At 42.5% G+C, this 22,847-nt stretch overlaps 1 protein-coding gene and 1 pseudogene across 3 annotated transcripts in view; both read right to left on the bottom strand.

Moving 5' to 3' along the window:
• Positions 1-22,076, bottom strand: part of ADAM17 (ADAM metallopeptidase domain 17) — a 50,684-nt gene extending 28,608 nt beyond the window's left edge. The window contains exons 1-4 of one of the 2 annotated variants that reach the window (XM_082671977.1): positions 21,866-22,076; positions 10,743-10,875; positions 2,357-2,487; positions 1,474-1,562 (exon numbers count right to left, since the gene is read on the bottom strand). In XM_082671977.1, the coding sequence (XP_082528103.1) occupies positions 1,474-1,562; positions 2,357-2,487; positions 10,743-10,875; positions 21,866-21,962 (450 nt within the window). In that variant the 5' untranslated portion in view covers positions 21,963-22,076. Of the gene's footprint in view, positions 1-1,473; positions 1,563-2,348; positions 2,488-10,742; positions 10,876-21,865 lie in introns of those variants that run through there. The other variant, XM_082671978.1, reaches the window with a different exon arrangement.
• On the bottom strand, positions 6,625-7,790 carry LOC309833442 (ubiquitin-conjugating enzyme E2 Q1-like; annotated as a pseudogene). The gene is made up of 2 exons: positions 7,658-7,790; positions 6,625-7,413 (listed from the first exon to the last, which is right to left on the bottom strand). The product of its transcript is annotated as a ubiquitin-conjugating enzyme E2 Q1-like (transcript).
• Positions 22,077-22,847: the final 771 nt, after the last annotated feature.

The following is a 22,847-nucleotide window of genomic DNA, read 5'->3' on the forward strand; positions in this document are numbered from 1 at the left end:
AAGATCAATGAAAATATATGCTCACATAAAAACCTGTTCACAAATGTTCATAGCAGCATTATTCATAACATAAGTAGAAATAACACTAATCTCCAACTGATGAATGAATAAGCAAAATGTGGTATATCCAAACAATGGAATATTATTTGGCAATAAAAAGAAATGGTGTACTTGACACATGCTATAACATGAATGAACACTGAAAACATTCGAAATGAAAGTAGCCAGACACAAAAGACCACATGTTGTGTGACTGCATTTTTATGGAAATGACCAAGCAAATCTAAAGAAACAAAAAAGACAAATCTAAAGAGACAGAGAGTAGATTAGTGGTTTCCTAGAGCTGGGAGGGTTGGGGCGAGGGGGAAGTGGGCTTCTAAGTAATAAACCACTTTTTCAATTTAAAAATTATTAATCTCATGCAAAAGTACTTCAATAAACCTGATGAGTTTACTTTTAAGTGAACATCTCACAGGGAAATGTTAATTATGGTCATTTTTGTACTTAGTGAAACCGAGAGATACGGATGGAAAGAGGATTCCTAATTGTCCCAAAGGGTATTTGGAAAAGTGAGGAATCTGAGCAAAATTAACTTGGATCCTAAATGCACCCATTTTGGATTAAGAATTAATAGATGATCCTAAGGAAATAAGCAAACCTGTGCACTGTGGCAGAAACAACGCTGTGCATTCCCCACACGGTTTTATCTTTCTGAGCACAAGAGATTATCTTCCCCAGCCTCCTTTGTAGGCAGGTCAGAGACAAGAGTTTCTGGAACGTGGGTGGAAGTGAAGTAGGCCGCTTGCAAGCCTGGCCGTAAAAATCCCCTGTGGGATCCTCCAGCTGTTTCCCTTCTGCGGCAACCTCAGAGAATATGTGTCCATGTTCCAGAGTATTCTCATTTTCCTAGAGACGCAGAAACACTTCAACCCACAGATCTGTAGCAGACGTTTTGTTTTCTGGACTAGTATCTGACATACAGCCATGTGTCTCACACAAATGTGGCCAGTTTGCTCTTGGTTTCTACTGCTAGGATTTCAATGGAAGAATGGCCAGAGCCTGAGTTTCCTACAGTTTCCTCTTTTAACTTCTCAAGACTATGAACTATCACCTTTTATAGATCTTGCATTTCCAGAGCATCTAGGAAAGAAGATTTCATCTTCATCTTTGAGAAGGATTATTAGAGAAAGAATAAAGAAAAAATGAGGCAGTTCCTCTTCCCATTATCCATCTCACATGTGACTTTCAATTACTGTACTTAAAAATACAGAGTGCATCCTATGACAGCATCTTAGATATATAAAATATATGTATATTTTTTAATCATCTATTTGTCTGGTTTAAAAAAAATGTAAATACAAGGAGAAGAGAAGTTCAGTATAAAGACCCTTTTCTTCTTAAAACAACTGCATAATGGCTTTCTAAACATCAGAGATACATGCTCCTGATAAAAATATTCACATGTAGACTTACCTCTATATTATATTCCACCCCATCTGTGTTGATTCTTATTGTAATATCATCATCTCCTATGTGGGCTAGAACCCTAGAGTCAGGCTCACCTTAAGAGAAAAGAAAAGTCATTATTAAAAAATATTTAAATCAAAAAATAAACTATGCACTATCAATAAAAATCAAGCAAGCCCTTCTACAGAGTGGAATGTGCCCAGGCACTGTGGAGATGTAAAAAACACAGGCCCAGAAAGCAGCTGGGTTTTCTCACTCCTAAGGAGGAGCCACAACTCTAGTCATTTGAAATCAGCCTCTTTCCCTGAAGCCTCTTATGAGAATTATCTAGCGTGTTACAGAACAAAACAAACAAGGGTACATTTTCTTCTGGAATAACTTTACCTACTTTGGGGTAAGAAAGAGGAGGCAGAAAGCATGATTCAGAATATACAGGTCTTGAACTGTACTACTTGGGTATTTTAGTGCCATTTTTTTCATATTGCAGAAAATTTTCCAGAAGTAAACTGCAATTGCTTGTTTAATATATTTTCTTAAATAAATACATGACAGGATCACAGAGTCAATTATTTTATCTCCTATCTTCCTTGTTTACAATCTCATAAGGGAAGTCGACAATCCCTCCCTGAAGACAAAAGGTTAAATTCGTATGACTTAAGAGGAAATCTGTTGTAATCATGAAAATAGCCAGTTAGTGCGACACGCTGGATAACACCCATTTCCTCCTGTTTTAATGTTTCTGCTTCCAGATTTACAAAGCTCAAATAGAACAAACAATAACACTTCTTTGACACCCCTTTTTCCTCCCCTCAACAAAGAATATACAATCTAGTTCAATCTGGACACCTAACCCCCAAGCACAAAGGCAAACAAATGAGCACCTACTAACCAACCACATGTCCACTGAAGAAGTCCTGCCATTTGACGGGGTACTCGCTTTCATCTTTCCCATCTACCACCACGACTTTGAAATTTTGGGAAAAGCGTTCAGTACTTGATGTCAGGTATAATTTAAAATGCCTAAAGAAAGAATGCATCTGAACTTTAAGCACATAAAACAGAGGCCTAATTTTCATTTAATTAAACTTACTTAAGAGAAAACTTGACATGAGTTTACATTAACGAAGTACTATGCAAGTTATAACTACTGTTTTACTTAGTTATAAGGTACTTAGAGTGTTGTTATCTCCAGTAAAGACAAAACAGACTAGTTTCTTTAGTTGTAAGAACTTGGCAGACCAAAAGGAACTAAAAGTGGGGGGGAAAAGATCCAAAGAGCTTATGTATTCATCTTTTCTGGAGACTCGGAAAAATAAAGAAACACAACTGGATAGTTTAAGCTGGAGTTCTGCTTATCTTAAAAATTTAGGGAAGACTGATATTACTGGATACTTTATTGAACACCTACTCAGTGCTAGCTACTCTGTACGCTGTCTCCACCTCACACAGTAAAAACTGAGATTAATCAACATGCTCAAGTTTCCACAGCTGATAAACAGAGGAACTGAACACTGAACCTGGCTTTTACTTCAAACGCCTGCACTCCACTGCCTCCAGCAACCAGCTGCTCTTACTGCTGCACAAAATTAATAAATATGCTACTTTCCATGTTTAAAAGCAGCCATGCTTCTTTTCTCCTTCTAAAGAGAACTTACCTTGAAAAAAGTAATCCACAATTACCATGAGGAAAATAAGTATCAGGTATCCAACAAAGATATCAAAATACACACTCCAGTTCTTTAGTTGGTTTAAATACTCTTTTTTTTTTTTTTTTGTGGTACGCAGGCTTCTCACTGTTGTGGCTTCTCCCTTTGCGGAGCACAGGCTCCGGACGCGCAGGCTCAGCGGCCATGGTTCACGGGCCCAGCCGCTCCGCGGCATGTGGGATCCTCCCAGACCGGGGCACGAACCCGTGTCCCCTGCATCGGCAGGCGGACTCTCAACCACTGCGCCACCAGGGAAGCCCTAAATACTCTCTTGTACAAGTTTCATTCCTGACATAAAAACTGGACATGGTGAGCAAGAATTTTCAATGATCATTTACAAAATCCTTTCAATGTACCCAAGAACACCAAAGATAAAGGTATGGTTTTTATCTCAGCCACAGGAACTAATTTTGTCAGCTATGGTGTTGAAAATATAAAATGTTACAGGTTTGGTAAATCGAAACTGCCAGGAAGAATCCAGAGTGGGACTATCTCCATGGCAACACTTTTTTTTTTTAACTTTTTGAGCATGACAAGGTAACTTCAGTTTGTTTGTGGTTTTTTTTAATGGTCATTGGGAAGGAGACACAATAGAACATAATCTCAGAAAACCTTGGAACATTTTCTCCTGCTACCTTAAAACGTACCTTCCCACACACAGTTATGATTTTTTTCCCGTCAGTCATGCTGAGAACTTTGAAAAGAAAAGCATCCCTCCTGGGAATTCCCAGTGGTTAGGACTCTGTGCTTTCACTGCCAAGGGCGTGGGTTCGATCCCTGGTTGGGGAACCAAGATCCTGCGAGCCGGGTGGCACGGCCAAAAACAAACACAAGAAAACAGAACAACCACCACCACCAAAAAGAGCATCCCTCTTCTGAATGCCTTATTAGTTAGTTTTAGACTCTCTAGGAGTCTCAGTACTATTTTTGCTTAATGTTCTTTCCAGGAAAATCACTAGAATTGCACTCTTCATTTTCTACATTAATCTTCTATGTCGTAAAGAAAAGGACCAAGTGTTGGTAAAATTCCTGTTTCTTGAGTTTCCAATCTTCACCTTTGAGCTATAAAACCTCCAACAGGATATGTCAGTCAGAACTTATAGTTTACTTTATCCTTCCCAAATTATGTGAAATCGTGTACTTACAGACTTCCTTTAGCAATTTATCTTTCTGACTTTTAAGGATTTACAGTGACTACAAACTGGTGTTAATCAGTCTGAATTAACATTATTTTCGTATCTTTTTCTGGGGTATATACTGTAAAATGATCACCACAATAAGTCTAGTTAACATCCATCACCGCACATAGTTTTTTTTCTCGTGATGAGAACTTTTAAGATCTACTCCTTTAAGGTCTAACTTTCAAATATGTAGTATAGTATTATTAACTATAGTCACCATGCTATACATCATTACATCCTCGTAACATGTATGTTATAACTGGAAGTCTGTACCTTGTATCTATTTTTTTTATAGTGTTTTATTTATTTTTGGCTGCGTTGGGTCTTAGTTGCAGCACGCAGGCTCAGTAGTTGCGGCGCGCAGGCTCAGTTGCCCCGCAGCATGTGGGATCTTAGTTTCCCGACCAGGGATCAAACCTGCGTCCCCTGAAATGGAAGGTGGATTCTGAACCACTGGACCACCAGGTAAGTCCCCATCATATCTATTTTTAATGGTCCATTTAGCTGGGTATATATCTCTCTCCTTCCTTCCTCCCTTTCTTTGTGGCTACACTGGGTCTGCATTGCTGCACGCAGGCTTTCTCTAGCTGTGGCGAGCTGGGGCTACTCTTCGTTGCAGAGCACAGGCTTCTCATTGCGGTGGCTTCTCTTGTTGCAGAGCACGGGCTCTAGGCACGCGCGGGCTTCAGTAGTTGCGGCTTGCGGGCTCTAGAGCGCAGGCTCAGCAGTTGTGGTGCTCGGGCTCAATTGCTCTGCGGCATGTGGGATCTTCCCAGACCAGGGCTCGAACCCATGTCCCTTGCACTGGCAGACGGATTCTTAACCACTGTGACACCAGGGAAGTCCCCACTTTCATTTCTTTATCAGTTCTAGCCCTCTTCAAATATTTTGAGATATTTCACTTTTTGTTTGCTTGTTTGCTTTGTAACAACAGAATTTCATTTCTCGTGGTTCTGGAGGCTGGGAAGGCCAGGATCAGGGTGCTGGCAGATTCAGTGTCTGGTGAGAACCACTTCCTGGTTCAGAGACAGCTACCTTCTCACTGTGTCCTCACATGGCAGAAGGGATGAAGGAGTTCTCTGGGGCCTCTTTTATTTCATGTTTTATTTTATTTTATTTTTTGGCCACATGGCATATGGGATCTTAGCTCCCTGACTGGGGATCGAACCCACGCCCCCTGCAGTAGAAGTGTGGAATCTTAACCACTGGACCACCAGGCAAGTCCCTGGGGCCTCTTTTAAAAAGGCACTAATCTCATTCATGAGGGTTTCACCCTCATGACCTAATCACCTCCCAGAGGCCACGCCTCCTAACACCATTGCATTGGGGGTTAAGATTTCAACAGATGCATTTGTGGGGACACACACAGTCTACAGCAGTCATTTTCACAGTGGACCACCAGGTCAAAAGGGCATAAACACCCTCCAGTTTCTGTTTCTCCTGAGGCCTGGGAATTCATCTCTTCCTAGGTTCCTGTGTATATTTCTTTTCTTTTTTTATTGAAGTATAGTTTATTTACAATATTGTGTTAGTTTCAGGTACACAGCAAAGTGATTCAGTTATATATCTATATATATGTATACATCTATATTTTTTTCCCTATTCTTTTCCATTATAGTTTATTATAAGATATTGAATATAGTTCCCTGTGATACACATAAATCTTTTATTTTATATACAGTAGTGTGCATTCTGTAAATCCTATAATCCCAATTTATCAACCCCCTTCCCCTTTGGTAACCATAAGTTTGTTTTCTACGTCTGTGAGTCTGTTTCTGTTTTGCAAGTGAGTTCACTTGTACTAATTTTTAGATTCCACATATAAGTGATATATAACAGGTATAACTTTTTCCAAAAAAATTATAACATTATCAAAATAGTATTAAAATATTTGTATTCATTATTTTTTTTCAAATTAACAAACTGTAATTGTTTTCCCAAAGATACATTTTTTTTTCATATACACCCATCATACACTGTAACCCAAAAAAGCAGTGTACATGAAATAAGAGAAAATAAATGAAAAATCCTTACCAAAGCATAGGTAAGGAGGCTCTAGGCTGGAGCACAGCTGAGTTTCCAGCAATGTAAGGAGGCTCAAAAGTTTCTTTTAAGAATGCCTGCTAGCAAGGGCTCCAGCCAGGTGGTTGGTTGGTCTGTAAGTCAGTCTTGAGTACTTGAAACAGTTCTGTAGTTTTTGTTTTTTATTCCTTAGCATTTAGAATAGCCATCATTGTCCTGCAATAGGCAGAGCTATTACGTCCAGGAAAAATGAGGGAGGGAACCACAGAGGCAGCATGAGATCCAAATACAGCATTCAAAGGTAATTGGTCCAGTGGTGCCTAGGGAAGGAGGAAGGGGATGGCACTCCCGGGTTAGCCATCTTCCTTCGGGGGTGTGTACTAGCCGTTTTCTTCATGGATCTGCACCAAGGACTTGTAGGACTGCTGTGCTCTTGTCAGGCTGTACTGAGATTTGCTGGCTCCAAACTGCACTCGTGCTTTTCCCTTCACCAGTGTGGCACTGATCTGCATGGTCGCTGACTCTCTTCACTGCTCCAGCCCTGCTTGGTGAGAAGTTCCATGCAGATGGCACCTCCGCCCAGAACATACCCCCGGAGAGGACCGGAGACACAACCCTGACAAACGGCGCCTCAAAGGGAAAGTTATCTTTAAAAGAAAAGTTAAGTAGAATGAAGTCAGCTCCTTTTTTCTCTTTGAGGATCTGGAGATCGTTGTGCAAAGCGCTGTCCTGGTCAACTTTGAGGAGTTTGACATTCCAATCATACAGACTGTCATTCACGAGTTCGACTGCATAGTTTCCACCTCTGAAACTCTGTGATGGGTATATATCCCTGAGCTCCTTCATCAGCCGGCCAGTAGCCTGCACCGAGCCAGACACCGCACCATTTAAGGAATCTTGCCTCAGGTTCTTTTTAATTTTCTCTGCTATGGCCAAGTCTTCTTTTCCGATGCCGTCATCTTCAGACTTCTTGCCCTCAGCTGGCTCTTCTTTCATTTCATAGTGATCAGCAGCCAAGTTAGGGTCATCGGACTCCACTGATCAGGTGGGGGCACAGCAGGGTACGACTCCATGATGTTGCAGTGGATGCAGACGGGATCCCCAGGCACTGACCCCCGTGGGGGGAGATGCGGTTCAGGCGCGGCCCCCTCACCCCGGCCCCTCCGGCCCCAGCCAGCAGGAACTCTCAGCTCAGCTCGTCCAGGCAGGCTCTGGCAAGGCGGAAGCGCTCGTGGCCGCAGTGAAAGGTGGACTCGGGCAGGGCCCCCGCCCCGGACCCACCCCCTGGGCCGCCCCCCGGTGCCACTCCCTGGCCCCCCGGCTGCTGCCCCTGCGGCTGCCCCTGCGGCATCCTCCGCTCCGCTCCGGGGCCGGCGAGCTGGGAGCCTCCGGCCTCCGCCGCCACCGCCCTCATTACTTTAATAGTAATACTATTTCTTGATTTATAAAAAAGAGGGAATGTAACTTCTGGGTAAATTTCAAAGTTTTTTTTCCCCATAAGATTACTCTTTAACTCATCATACAATCTCTCAGTGTTTCCATGCTTTTTCAACCACTAATAATCACATCAAAATTTAATGTTATGATCTTAAATTATTTTGCTTTCGTCTACCATCTAAAAACAGAACATCTCATTTACCATCACCATCAAATAATGAGTGGCTTCATATAGGCAGTTCAGCACTCTACAATTTGATCATTTCAAGTATCCCATTTTTTTTTTCTTTTAAGCTTCAATAACACAGTAGCACAGAAAAGAAAGGGTATGGGCTTTGGATTCTGACATACCTGACTCAAATCCCGCCTCCACCACCGACTTGCTGTTTGATCTCTGCCTTAACTTCTGAACCTAATTTATCTTCATCTATACGTGGAAGTAATACCAACTACTAACTGAAGGGTTTTGAGGGTTAAATGAAATAAACTACTTTAAAGTACCCGGTACTAAGTTCTCATATATTGTTAGATACATTTCCTGTTAAACATTTAAGATGAAAATTTAAATTATAAATTTCTCTGCTTCCTTACACAGAGGGAAGATAAGGAGATGTTGTTTAACATTTCCTTAATGAATCAATGGCATCTATGAAACACGAAAGAGAAGTATGTTAGGCTATGGCAGTGTCTGACCCTAGAGTAAGGATTCTACAGGCTACCTCAAGTCTAACTTCAAAAGAAACCCAGAAAACTAAACTTTGAGTTCTTATCATTTTAAAGTCTTCTCCCTTCCTCCTTTGCTCCTACTCATTTCTCGCTGCTACGTCTCCACTCCTTTGTCAAACTCTTCATCAGCATAGCAGAAATAACACAAGTTTTGGAAGTCAGACTTGTGTTCAAATCCTTTAACTTCCACTTTCTAGCTGAGTGACTTTGGGCAACCTACCTAACCTCTCTGAGCCTCAGTTTTTCTTTGCCTTCAAAAAGGGAGTAACAAAGACTTCTATGCAAAGTATGGTGAGAATTAGAGATAATATAAGTGCCTACTGAAGTAAATACCTGATAAACTATAGCTATTATTAATATCACCACTCTGCTCAAATTTGCTATAGGTGAAGCTAGATAACCTATACTGCAATATTTTGACATAAAATCCAACAAAAAGAAATCATTCAAAAATAATCTTCCCTGGTGGCTCAGTGGCTGAGAGTCCGCCTGCCGATGCAGGGGACACGGGTTCGTGCCACGGAGCGGCTGGGCCCGTGAGCCACGGCCGCTGAGCCTGCGCATCCGGAGCCTGTGCTCCGCAACGGTAAAGCCCACAACAGTGAGAGGCCCGCGTACCGCAAAAAACAAAATCAAAAACAAAAATAATCTAAGGATGATGGCAATAACTAGGAAAAATAAAAAGATATAGTAAAAATATTTGCATAAAATATCAGTAACACATGTGATGATGGATTCATTTCCTTAATACCAAGCACTACTACAATTCAGTAACCCAAAGGATAAACCCAACAGAAAAATGGTAAATGGATACGAAAAGGCAGACAGAAAAATAAATTATAAACACATGAAAAGATGATCAATTTTACACAAAATTAAAATCAAAACATTTGTGAGGTACCATCCCCTTTCAGAGCAAGAAAAGTCAAAGGCTGATAAAACCTAGTATTGGCAAAAGGATAACAAGAAAGAGGTAAACTCACACACTGTTGCCAGAAGAATAAATTGGTCTAATGTCTTTAGGAGGAAACATGTCAACATCAATAAACATTTATAATATGTATACCCTTGATCCAGTACAGTAATTCACCTTTTAGGAATGTATCTTATAAAAATACCTAGATTGGGTAAATGTATAAAGATATTCACTGGAGCACTGTTTGTTACAGGAAAAAAAATCACTTTGATTAAACAGTATCCATCTGTATGGTACTAGTCAACAAACTGTCATAATTTTACGCAATAGGAACATTTATGCAGCTGAGATAAATCTGTTATCTATATCACCTACATATATATAGATCTATATGCAAAAAATATGCATTAAAATCTTTTGGAAGTTTATACAGGAAACTTGCTGGGTCTGGGAAGTAAAAACTTCTCACACCCTCTATAGTTTTGTTTTGTTTTTTTGCCACGCCACACAGCATGCGGGATCTTAGTTCCCTGACCAGGGATCAAACCTGTGCCTCCTGCAGTGGAAGCGTGGAGTCTTAACCACTGGACCACCAGGGAAGTCCCTCTGTAGTTTGTTTTTTAAATCAGGTGCATATATTACTTTTATATATGTGTTGGAGAAGGCCTACGCTATGTGTAAAGAAAAAGCCCATTTATATGCTCCCAACGTTTGTTATTTGATATTAGTAAAGCTCCCTAAAAAGACTTTAGAAAGAGGCCTGTTATTATCTAACACATTTACATCTGCAAAACACGAGATATTAAAATTAATGCCCAAATAGACCACATCTATCAGTTTGTGCTATGACATAAGAGCAATTCAATGTGGAAAGAGACCCAGCTCACCACTAGGCTGTGGAGTCCTAAACAAATCCTTTATCTCTAAACCTCAGTGTCTTCATATATAAAATTAAGACAGTACTTAGTATAAGGTGGACAATTCTAGAGCAGCACAAAAGTATTATAATCATTCAATTAATTAAAATTCTTTGTTAGAATTCCAAAAAATAAATAAATATACCATCATTAATTCCTTTGGAATACACATCTACATTTTAAAAAATAGTCATTATGTGAATTTTAGAATAAGCAATACACTATTATAAGAATCATGACAGACTATAATTATATTACAAATCTTTAAAATGTAACTTTCTAAGATTTAATTAGACACTCCAAGTTTTCTGCTTTTACCACACCAAGTTCCTCATTGCCCCAACATTATTCTATGAATAATTCAAATTACCTTTTCAAGGCTGAAAAAATTAGCAGTGTTTCTAGGTGTGTTGAAGCCCGTAGATCCCTTTTTCCTACGGAGTGCTGTTGGATATTGGATAAAGAGAGGATGTCGTAGTCTGAGAGCAAAGAATCAAGCTTTTCTGAAATAAAGGCAAAAAGGTTATTAACACCTAAACCTACTAATCAATTGTAATATCATTAAAATGAGAGTCGGACAACAAACTCTTCCTGATGTAATGCCCCAGCACGACCTACAAAATACTCTTACCAAACACACATACACATACATACACACACACACACACACACACACACACACACACACACACACACACACACACCAGTTTTTAAGACAAAAAGGGATTAGAGGTTGCCAAATTAAATAACAACTTTAGGAAGTAATCAGCCACACCTAAAATGTTCCATTCCTGCAAAACAAATGACCCAATTTCTCCAGGAAACAAATGGCATGAGAATGACGGGAGGGGTGGAGACAGAAGGGACTTAAGAATACAGCAAGCAAGCCAGTGTGTGAGCCATTTTGGATCCTAGGCCAAGCAAATCAGTTGTGGAAAGATATCTGTGACAATCAGGGAAATGTGAACATGAGTCCATGTTCATATTAGACGCTAATAATTTTGCTATGTCAGAGGGTATCACAGTATGCAGTGAACTAGCTCCTAAATTCAAGGCATTTCTGGCTTGTGTAGATAGAATTTTCACGATCAAGCCTGCCAACTTGGCCTGCCCACTGCCCACTTGGGCTGCATCAATTCCTTATCAGTTGATGCACAGTAACAAAGAGCAACAAATGTATTAATGGCCTGAGGAAACCAAACTGGGAAAGTAAATCTTTTACAGAAAATCTTTTATAGAAAAACCACATATTCCAAATTAGAGAGCAAAGAAGTGGTAATATCCCTATCATTGTTGCCCTCAACAGACACAGCAGAATATCAATCCACTGGACAGCAGGAAGTATAAGTGGTAAGACCAAACCAATCCCTAGGAAAAGAAAAACATTAATTATTTTACCAGGCTGACTTGGAACCCAGGAAAAGCAAAGATGGACTGCCCCAAAGACAGAACAAGCACAAATAAGTTTTTATTTGGTATAGAGCAAGAGTAAACACTATAGAGTATATGCTACCCCCATAAGTCACTTTTTATCAACAGCAACTCAGCTGTCTCTCCCACAATCAGGAGGATTTTTGGAAGACAATTTTGACTTAAGTCTCTGTAAAAACTGTCTAAAAAGATTTGAGCTGATGCTTTCCTTTTCTCTCAACAAATATCACTGGAGAAGCAATGGTATTCAAAATCATTCCACTGGACTTAGAATGTCCTCAAAATATAGCAGCAGGAGCTTAAAATACAAGTGTGTTGCTACTGCAGTTAAATATGCTCACAAAACCATTTTTAAAAGAAAGAATCCACCCAATACTTTTCTCCGTCCTCTTCCCCTGAATATCCTCAATTGGCTCTTTCATCTGTTCATTCACTGCTGTGTGCCAGGCCCTGGTCTAAGTACTGAGATACAGCACTCAACACAGCCAGGTCCTTGCCTAAAGCAGCACTCATTTTAGTGGGAGAGATGGACAATGCAAAAGAAAATCCACGTCAGTGCCATGGTGTGAAAACAGGACAGCAGAGAGGCAGTGGGAAAGGCCAATTTATACAGAGTGGTCAAAGAAGGAAAAAGGCCCCACTGTCACACAATACTCAAGCAAATGTGAAGAGACACACTACTATATGGTTAAAGCAATTTAATCAAAGTCCACTCAAGGCTCTAACTCAAGATAAGATTAAAGTGGTAGCAAATTTCACACTTGCTGGGTACCACCCATTTTCTGTTAACAAAAATTTCCTTTTAATTTTAATCCAGAGGAAAGCTGTTTCAGAAGGCATCAATCTCTTTTATGCCAATGGATGTTTACTGGTGATTTGGCCTTGCTAATTACAATGCTTCGAGGCACCAATGAAAAATCTTCAAGAAGCTTATCATTTATTCAACAATTTTTGAGTGTTTTGTTTCCCACAAGACACCATACTAGGTGTTCTATGTTATCTACACAAACACCTTGGGGTATTTTCCCCATTTTACAAATGAAGAAACAGACTCGGAGAGAATAGTATCACAAAGCTAACAAGCACAGTACTAGGATTTGAACTGGGGCCTGTCTGGCTGAAAACCCCAAGCTTTATTGATTTCAACTTTTGAAAGTGCTTAAAAAGAGCCTACCTCTTCCTGCACCTTCCACTTCTTGGCCTCCTACATTTTGACATGTCAATCAAACATGACCATGCCTCCCTCTGAATTCTGAAGCTTTTTGTTTACACCTTTTTTTCTGGCATTTTTTAGTTGTATTTGTCTTATCTCACAAATAGACTGTAAAATGGCCAAAAATGAGCTGTTTTAAAATCACAGTATTCTTACCTCACAACACCTGGCACAGAACCTTGCACAAAGCAGCACTCGTTTGCTCAAATTCTCAATGCTGATACAATCCTTTAGCTCTTCGACTTCCCTGATACAGGCTGGTACACAGACTCAGTTTCATTCAAGATCATAATCACTCCCACTGAGAAACTTAACCTCAATTCTTTAGTTTCACTGTCAACAATAGAGGCCAGCTGTTCTCAAAGAGTGCTCGCTATAAGCAGTCACCGCCTGGGAACCTGTTTCCCATCCCGGACCCCCTCAATGGGAAATTCCAGGTGCAGGGCCCAGCCATCTGTGTTTAACATGCCTTCCAGGTGATGTGGATGCACACTACTCCAGTTTGAGAACCACTGAACTAGGCTAAACTCAGGAAATAAAGTGAAGAAAAAGACCTTTAAGCACAAAGATGTTCACTGTTCAGCCTTGTATTAGTTTTAAGAAAACTGGAAACGCAGTAAATTAATACCTGGCAAATAGAGAAGTTATAGCATTTCCAAATGACCAAAAAAAAAAAAAAAAAAAAAACTGCAATCATTTAAAATGCTGTTAACAACAGGTTTTAAGAACATGAGGAAACACTTATAATATTAAATAAACAAAGGTAGATTTTAAAACTGTTCATACTGCATGATCTTAACTATGTATACAAATAGGGCTAGAAAAAAAATAAGAGCAAGATAGTAACATCTTTGGTTATCTTTAGGTATTTTTCTATAATAAGCACTTTTTAAATGCAGCTTGCTAAAGCACTTTAAAATACTTAGTATGTTTCAATTGTAATTTACTCCTTTTAATAACGAGAGGTCTCAAATTGGACTTCTGGGAGCCATTACAAACAGTGTGGTAAATGCGCTCTCTTTGTCCAACACCCTGAGCTCCTGCTCTTGCAGGTAACCTCTCAGATGCTCGATATTTCACTGCACTTTACTTCCAAAATTCCAACCATCGGTAATCCAATTTTCTATAGCTTTTTCAACAGAATTTATATTTCCCCCCATCCATATCCAAAAATCTTAAGTATAAACCACTAAACTTCTTACAGTAGAGTTTATGACAGTTTATACTAGACAATGCTACAAAAACTACCTTCCTTATCAGCTCAGTGTATGGTCATACTCTCCTGTTTAGAAACGCCACAGTGGCTGCCCAGCATGCTCTACAATGAGAACACTTTCCTTGCTTCCTACAAGTTGCTCCAGCGATCATCCTAAACAACTGAGCTTTTCTCATTTCGGCTGCTACAAACACATATTAGAAAACCGACACTATTCAAAAGGTCAGGCTAAAGTACTGTATTATTTAGGATCCCCTCCCCAAAGCTCTCTGCTCTTCTCTGCCACGTGTTAGTTTCCCTCACTGGGCCTCCTCTGTCTGGTCCTCCTTAGGGACCCTACCCTTACTCACTGCTTTTTTAATCTCTTCCACCCCCACTCCCATCCCTCCTTTCTTGCAAACACGTTCTGCACATATTTTCCCCTTTCCACCAGATCCCACCTATTCATTTATTCAACAGAAAGTTATTGAAAACCTCCTACCTTCCAAGCACTAGGGATATTAATGGAGAGAAGGAGAGATACATTTCCAATACTGCGACTTTGGGGGAAAGAGCATCACACAAAAAATCATTATAAAGTATGTCACAAACCAAGGGAGAGGAAATGGAAAGAATTTATAGAACACAGCAGGAGCTTGACCCCTGTCTGGCAAGCCAAGGATGCTTTTCCCAGGGAAACAGCACTGAAGTTAAGACCAAAAGGATGAGGAAGCAGCCAAGAGAACGAAAAGAAAGGACAGGGTTCTAAGTAGACGGCATACCTGTGCTGAGGTCCACAAGAAATACAGAACACAATACACTCAAAGAATTGAAAGCAAGTCAGTGAGGCTGGAGTGCAGAATGGCACCGCGGACATGAAGAGGTGTGAGGCTGCAGAGGCAGGCAAAGGTCTGGTCATGGAGGGTCGTGGAACTAAATAAAGGATTTTTGACTTTGGGTAAGGGCAACAGCTATAAATTAGAAATTTCATCGTGACTGTGAAACCAAATGCCCCTAAAACCAAGTTCCCCTGCCAAGTTTGTGATTAGCCTATCTGAAGCTATATTCTCTTTCTTGACCTGACTCTGTTGCCCTCAGGATTGAAGAGTATCACATAAAAGGCGGGACTGAAACCAAGCAGGACCCTTCAGGGCCCTCCCAGATAAAAAAAAAACTTTTTTTTTTAAATAGTTTATTTATTTTGGCTGCGTTGGGTCTTCATTGCTGCGCACGGGCTTTCTCTAGTTGCAGCGAGCGGGGGCTACTCTTCATTGCGGTGCGCGGGCTTCTCATTGCTGTGGCTTCTCTTGCTGCGGAGCACGAGCTCTAGGCGCACGGGCTTCAGTAGTTGTGGCTCACAGGCTCAGTAGTTGTGGCTCGTGGGCTCTAGAGTGCAGGCTGAGTAGTTTTGGTGCACGGGCTTAGCTGCTCTGCAGCATGTGGGATCTTCCCGGACCAGGGCTCAAACCCGTGTCCCCAGCATTGGAAGGCGGATTCTTAACCACTGGTCCACCAGGGAAGTCCCTACAAAAGCCCTTCTGTCCCCTGTTTCTGGTTTGTAGAAAAGGCTTTAGTCTCTTAGACCTTCCCCGAGTTCCAAAGAGCAGATTCAAGCAATTACTAATTAGAGAAGTGATGGAAGGCTGAAACAAAGGGAAAACGGTCAAGAAACAATAGAGAGTCCTAGTTCCTCCTCCAGGGATATACAGAACAATCTGACACAAATCTTTGAGTTGTTCTGCAGGAACTAAGACAGCCCCCTCCTCCCAAGTGGAGGATAGTGACTACAAGCTGACCACAAGCACACAGAACCCAGACTGGTTGGAGCCAGAAAGTTGATGATTAAGACTCATGAAAAACCACCCTGTTACTTCACCACCAACCAATCAGAAGAAAGTCATGCTCCCTGCAACCCTCACCCCAAACGTTGCCTTTAAAAACCATGTCCAGCCAGGAAGATGGATCTGAGACAAGCCTACATCTCCCATCTTCTCCATCTGTGCCCTCCCAATCAATAAACCTTTTTCTGCTCCAAACTCGGACATTTCCATCTGTTGGGCCTCACTGTGCGTCAGGCACATGAGCTTGGGTTCAACAACAACTGCAGTGTGCAGAACGGGCTAGAGGAGGACAAAACTGCAGTCTGGGAAATCAGCTAGTAAGCTGCTGAGCAATCCAGGTGGAGATCACTAAAAGACCCCCAGGTTTCTGGCTTGGATACCTGGGTAGACAGTGGCACCACATTCACTGAGATGTAAAAAAATACACAACTAAGAGGAGGTTTGGGGGAGGGATGTGTTGAAGAGAAAAACCATAAGCCCACTTTTGCTAAAGCACACGATACCAAACCTAGGTTTAATACCTAACTGTAGTTTCGACCTTCACCAGAAAAGTAATCTTAACCAACAAGTTTGGAATTGTCTACTAATGAGGTAATCTGTCATAGGGGCCCCCTCCATCCCCCAGAGGAAGAAGAGGTTATCCATATGATAAAATCCTTGCCAGTTCCCTTCCCCCAAAAAAGATGATGTCCTAGCCTAAAAACAATCCTTTTCTTTTCTTTCGCTAACAGATCCCTTGCCCCACCCTTACTCCTATAAAAACCTTCCATTTGGTACAAACCCTCAGAGGCCCCTTCTAGTTGCTAGAAGGGATGCTGCCCCAATTCATAAATCGCCTAATAAAGCCAATTAGATCTTCAGATTTACCCGGTTGAATTTTGGGGTTTTTTTAGCAGGTTGATATAAGGGGACAAGTGGATGCTGAAAGATTCTGAAGTTCTACACTGTATCTTGTTCCTTTATATACAGTTTGCAATTATTCATTTACATAGAACTTTTTTGCATTAAGTCATCATATGTTTGCAGTTATGTCACTGATAAATCACGTAATGATTTTAAGCAGGGAAAGAGTGAATCTGTTATTCTATGATTTTCAAAATCAAGATCAGTGGTTAAAAAGCAGCTGATACTTCGTTCCTTTTTTTATGTTCTCAAAGAATAAACAGAGGGCTTCCCTGGTGGCGCAGTGGTTAAGAATCTGCCTGCCAATGCAAGGGACACGGGTTCGCGCCCTGGTCCGGGAAGATCCCACATGCCATGGAGCAACTAAGCCTGTGCACCACAGCTACTGAGCCTGCGAGCCACAACTACTGAAACCCGCAAGCCTAGAGCCCGTGCTCCGCAACAAGAGAAGCCACCGCAATGAGAAGCCCGCACACCACAACGAAGAGTAGCTCCCGCTCGCCGCAGCGAGAGAAAGCCTATGCAGCAACGAAGACCCAATGCAGCCAAAAATAAACAAATAAGTAAAATAAAGTTCCCTTTAAAAAAAAAAGAATAAAAGAGGAAGCTGGACCTTCAGGCCTGCAACAAACCGGCTTTCTGTATACAGATATGGAGTGGCCTATAGATCTGATAAACCTTCTTACTCTACCCTTCTCTCATACCTGAATTGTTCTGTCTCCATGATATGCTTGTATGGCCACTGACTTTTGGTACAACGACACAAAATATTCCCTTACTTCATTCATCAAGCCAAGGCAAGTTTTTAAGATAAAACTGATTTTTAAATAATGAGGTGTTAGAAGAGTCTGGGAACACTTGTGAACTTTTTACTTAATTTCTCTTTTTTTTTTTTGCAATAAGTTGCATCTTCCTGGAATTCAACTTGCAATTGTCATGCAGAATCCCTGTAGCACTCTGTCCACTCTCCACGGCTCTGCTGCACAGAGTATGAAGAGTTCCCCCAAAATGACACAGTGTCATGCGCGCACTTCTGGTGTCAGAAGTGGAAAAGATAAAGCCAGGGCTGCTGTCAAGTGTTTATTCTGCTTGTGCAGAAGACACATGAGACTTGACTGCTCTTCAATACTCCCCAAAATACGCAGGACAAGGGAGAGGCCTGGTCGGGTCACTCTGCAACAAGCCCTAAGCATGGGTGAATCCCTCCTTGGGACTAAGGGATAAGAAAAGAACAGTGCTGTTTGCTAGGCAGTGGACCCCAGAACCTGGGAACTAAAAACCTAATTTTATGGGTTTATACCAGTTAGGGAAGCTGGAGGGTGAGCTGCCTCAAATACTTCCTTATCAAGAGCCCTTCACCTGGGCTGGGACTAAACCTGGGCCAAGACTCTCCAGCAAGACCAGTCACATGGCAACTCTGAGCCAAAAATGAAAGTGAGCACAGCCCAAGGGAACCTCCAAAGAACCCTGGATTGATCCATAAGGCTCTGCAGCTGCAATGGATGCAAATTCGGGTTAAGCAATGAGATTACTTCCACAATTTCCAGTGCTGCTGCCTTTTCCTAGATTAAACCTTGTCTCCTATACACATTCTTCTAATCAAAGAGGTAAGTAATTTTGGACATATGTTTGAGGCACCTGTGAACACTGAGGTGGATACATGAGAGTGGAGCTTCAGAGAACAAGTCTAGGTCAGAGACACATATTTGGTAGTTACCCAAACAGTCAAATGGTAAGTGAAACCAGGGCAACAGATGAGACTTGTCAAAGCCTACAACTCTTATTAAAAGAGGGAAAAAAAGAAAAGGAGGTATGTGCGGAGGGAGATACCCATCTCCTTGGTTCATTTTAGGACTAAGTTAAGGGATATGTGAAAAAGCACTTCATTTCACCTCCCAACCTCTGTGAAGCCTCTTCCTGTCCCTCCCTCCCTACCCATCTTTTTCTGACTTCCCTCAAAGTATACTTCCAACTGAAAACACTCACCATCTCTCACAAATACAAAATGGTGAAGGATCTAAAATTCAACCGCACTTGGCCTTGAAGGACACCTACACTTAATGTTCTGGAAAACCCCATGAAGGCCAAATGGAATTCTCCAGTTTCCCCACCATGGCTTCCTGCTTAACGCTTCTCTTTGTTCTACTCTAGAAAGAGTTTCTCTGACTAGTACAAAGGAGAACTGCGTTAAATTTCTGTTGAAGCAGGTGGGGTGGGTAAGTGTTTTAGTTTCAAAAGAATCCAGCCTGTAAGCAAAATTAACATCAAAAGACTAAGTCAGATGTAAAAATATTGAGCAAAATGATGCCGTCAATAATGAGAAATGAGCACTGCAATGTGGAGGGTCCCCATGCCAATTACCAAAGGTACATTTCAAATGTATGTTTCAGATGCAAATTTCCATCCTTCATCTGTGACCTACATTTTTTTTCCTTCCACCCACTATATTCTTTTATTAAAAGTAACACAGAGAAAACTCTTTTGAAATCAGTGACACTTATATACCCCAGCTGTAACTTCAACAGAAGATATCATTATGACTAAGCTCAAATGACTTGTAAATTTCCTAAATTATGCAATTCATGACAGTTCAACTGAAAGCACTTTGGGTGACGTGTAGAGTACTCCAAAAGCCAGATTCTATTATACATTTTCATTCTTCAGAAAATGTTGTCAAATCCCTAATCAATATTTAGAACTGCAGTTATGGGGTTATGGTAACATTTATAGGATAAGAAGGCTATTAAACAATAAACCATGCTCTTTAACTATGAAATTATTCATTGGCCTCGACCAATTCAATCTAAATGGTAGAGTTAAGCAACAAGCTGCATCCAAAGCTATCAAACAAACACACAAAAAAGTCATTCTTCAAAAGAAAAAATACCCTCAAGCCATGTATTTATCACTAATTGAATGAACCTGACAAGTCACTACATCTTTCAGAGACTCATCTCACCTGCCGCTTTATTTGAAAAACTAGACATGATCTCCAAGGTTCATTTCAATTCTAACAATCTCTAAGTGCCTCCACCAGGACTGTCCTTATTTTCTCCCTTCAGCTACTTAACCTTACAGCCTGGGCTCAATATCATCACCTCCTTCAGGGAGCCTTCACTAACCTTCCCTGGATAGGTTCAGTGTCCCCTGATGAAAATAATACCCACCATAATGTCTTCTCTCACTTTCCTTCCCATTGTTCTAGAATTGTCTGTTTAGATGTCTCTATTCTACTACACCAAAAGCTTTTTGAAGATGAATGTAGTCTGATCTTTATATTTCCAATGCCTCACATAAAAAACTTGCATACAGTATGTGTTCTTCAAACATGCAGTGAATAAATGGTAAGTCTATGCATTTTTCTGGCACCAGTGGTCTGCGCTCTGCAAATGAAAACACACGGTCAAAGGAAAAAAAAACCCTTACGATTTGTGAACGCTGCTGAGAATTGACCTAGAAAGTAAGGTTTTCTTCTATACTATGTGCATTCCTAGGATTCATTCTACTTATTTTTCCACTTGTGAACAAGAGAATGATAACAAAAGTGAAACAGTTGTGTTAGAGTGGTAAAAATATAACTTTAATATTTCAAAATACATGTTTATTCTTTTCATTAACGTTTATCCTTACGAAGTGGATCCTTACCCTATTCCTCCATCCTCACCACGCCTAACTCACCATTTTCCTTCAATTTGTATTAACTTATCACATCTCAGCACTTCCTACCAGGTTCTCCCTGGCCTTTCTTTAAACTAATCACCTGTAATCCATTGCAATTTGAGATAACCACAAAGCAGTCGTTCAGGTGAGAACACAACACCTTTAATACCCTCCACCAATTACAATTTTTGTCCATTAAATAAGGAAAAAGAACTGCCAGGTAAACTAATGCAAAATTTTTATTGGCCATAGAGAAAATCTACAATGTCTCAATCTGCACGACACTATACTATATGGATTCATGGTGAGATTTGGGGGCCAAAACAACCATGAAAAATGAGGCTACAACGCTGGGAAAATATACTGTTTCATACTTTGTTACTAATTCATCAAGCTCTCTTACACGCTAACTTTTAACAGATAAAGGGCCCTAACAGGGGTCACTATACGTTTACACAAACTAACTCCCACCAAATTTCACATCTCTCAATGTTAGTCCATCCTTCAAATCCAAGCTCTTTAGAAAATCCACATGACCCTCTACTTTCTGGCCTCAAAACTGACCAAATTGGTCGTCCCTGATAATTTTTGTTTCAAATGGCAAGGAAGGCATTCACAGTAGCGGCATTACGAGCTGGCCCGGCAAGTATAAGTACCTTCCATAAGCTACAATTGAAATAACTAACACGCTTAAGATGTTCGCAAAAAGCAACTCCAAGACGAGTTCCCCAGGCACCGCCTTCCAACCAGATTACCGCCTAAGTACCTCCTACAGAAGAAAACCTAGTTCGCTTCCTTGGACAGCCAGGAAGAGCCGTGCAGCCTTGGGCCTTCCTACCCTCCTCCAGAGCCCTGCCTTTGGCAAGGACACAATACAGATTTGCTCCCGAGAAGGGCAGGGCCCTGGACCACATCTCCCTCTCCGAACACGAGCCACCACCAGCCCGCCTCACCTCTGTCCGGAACACACGCCCAAACACGAACTCAGCGGGCAGACCCCTCCCAGGCCCTCAGTCACTCCCGGAGGCTCCCTCCAGGATCCCTGCCCACCCCGAGACAAGCCCATCTCCATTCTTTCCTGAACTCTGAGGGCCACACCCCCTTGCTACGCTGCAAACTTAGGGACGCGCCACCGTCGTCCAATACCCCGCCCCCAAACACCTGATAGATCCTGCTCCCCTGCTCTTCCCCGAAAGCTGCGCGCTCCAGGCACCCGGTGCCGGCCGAAGCCAGATCCGCAGGGTCTTTACCGAGTCGCTGGGGGGAGCCGAAGCCCGGCTCGTCCGGCGGTCGCGGCGCCAGCACGAAAGGAACCAAGCTGCTCAGGAAGAGGACACACTGCCTCATGTTCCCGGCCCGGCCAGCGGCTCCACCTCTCTGGGCAGCCTTCGCCTGACTGGGGCTCAGGACGCTGCTCACATTGGGAGAGGAGGGGATCCGCCCGGCCCGGCGCCTGCAGCCTCTTACTCTCACCGCGCCGCCTACCGGAAAACTCTAGAGCCGGGCTCCAGGTTCCCGGAAGCGTAGGCAGCGCTCGGAGAGGCTGGCTCAGCCTGCTTCCGGCCGCCGCCGACCCCCGCACCGCCCACAGCCGGGCGCCGCGCGGCATGCCGGGAGGCCCTCACTAGCGTCGGCCCCGCGCCGGCGCGTCGCCATTTTGCCGCCCCTCCGCCCGCGCCCTTGCGTCCCGTCGGGGCTCGGCCGGCGCCGCCTCTGACGCGGCCCGCGACGTCCTGACTCGACCCACTCGGGCCACGCCTCTGTCCCTGGGTGACCGCCGCGAGGGAGGCGGGAGCTCGCGAGTAGGCCTTCAAAGGCGCGCCCGGCCACCTCCCTCGCCTCGGTCCGACCCACGTCTGGATAGGATCCCTGTTACCTTTTTTACTACCTAGCTGTGGAAACCACCGTGGGGGTCCAGAGTGGGCGAGGAGGAGCGCCGGGCCGGGTGGGCTCGGGGTGATGACCCAGCAGCGGAGTGCCTGGGACGAAGGACGGGCTCCCGGGAGCAGAGGCCCCGCGTCCATGCGCCAGCTTCTGCGAGACCAGCCTCCTAGTCGCAAATGGGGTGCAGCTTGGCTTTCGGGGCCCAGCGTCGTACCACCCGGGCATCTCAGGCCTCCGTCCGTTGCAACGGAAGAGGCTTTGTGGCGGGAAATAAATAGGCGCTTCCTTGATGCCCATTTTCTCGTTGGCCCCGCTGTATGTAGAGGGTCTGCAAGCATTTCCAGAAAC

Source organism: Grampus griseus (genome assembly GCF_964374135.1).
Source record: "Grampus griseus genome assembly, chromosome: 15".
Lineage (NCBI taxonomy): Eukaryota > Metazoa > Chordata > Mammalia > Artiodactyla > Delphinidae > Grampus > Grampus griseus.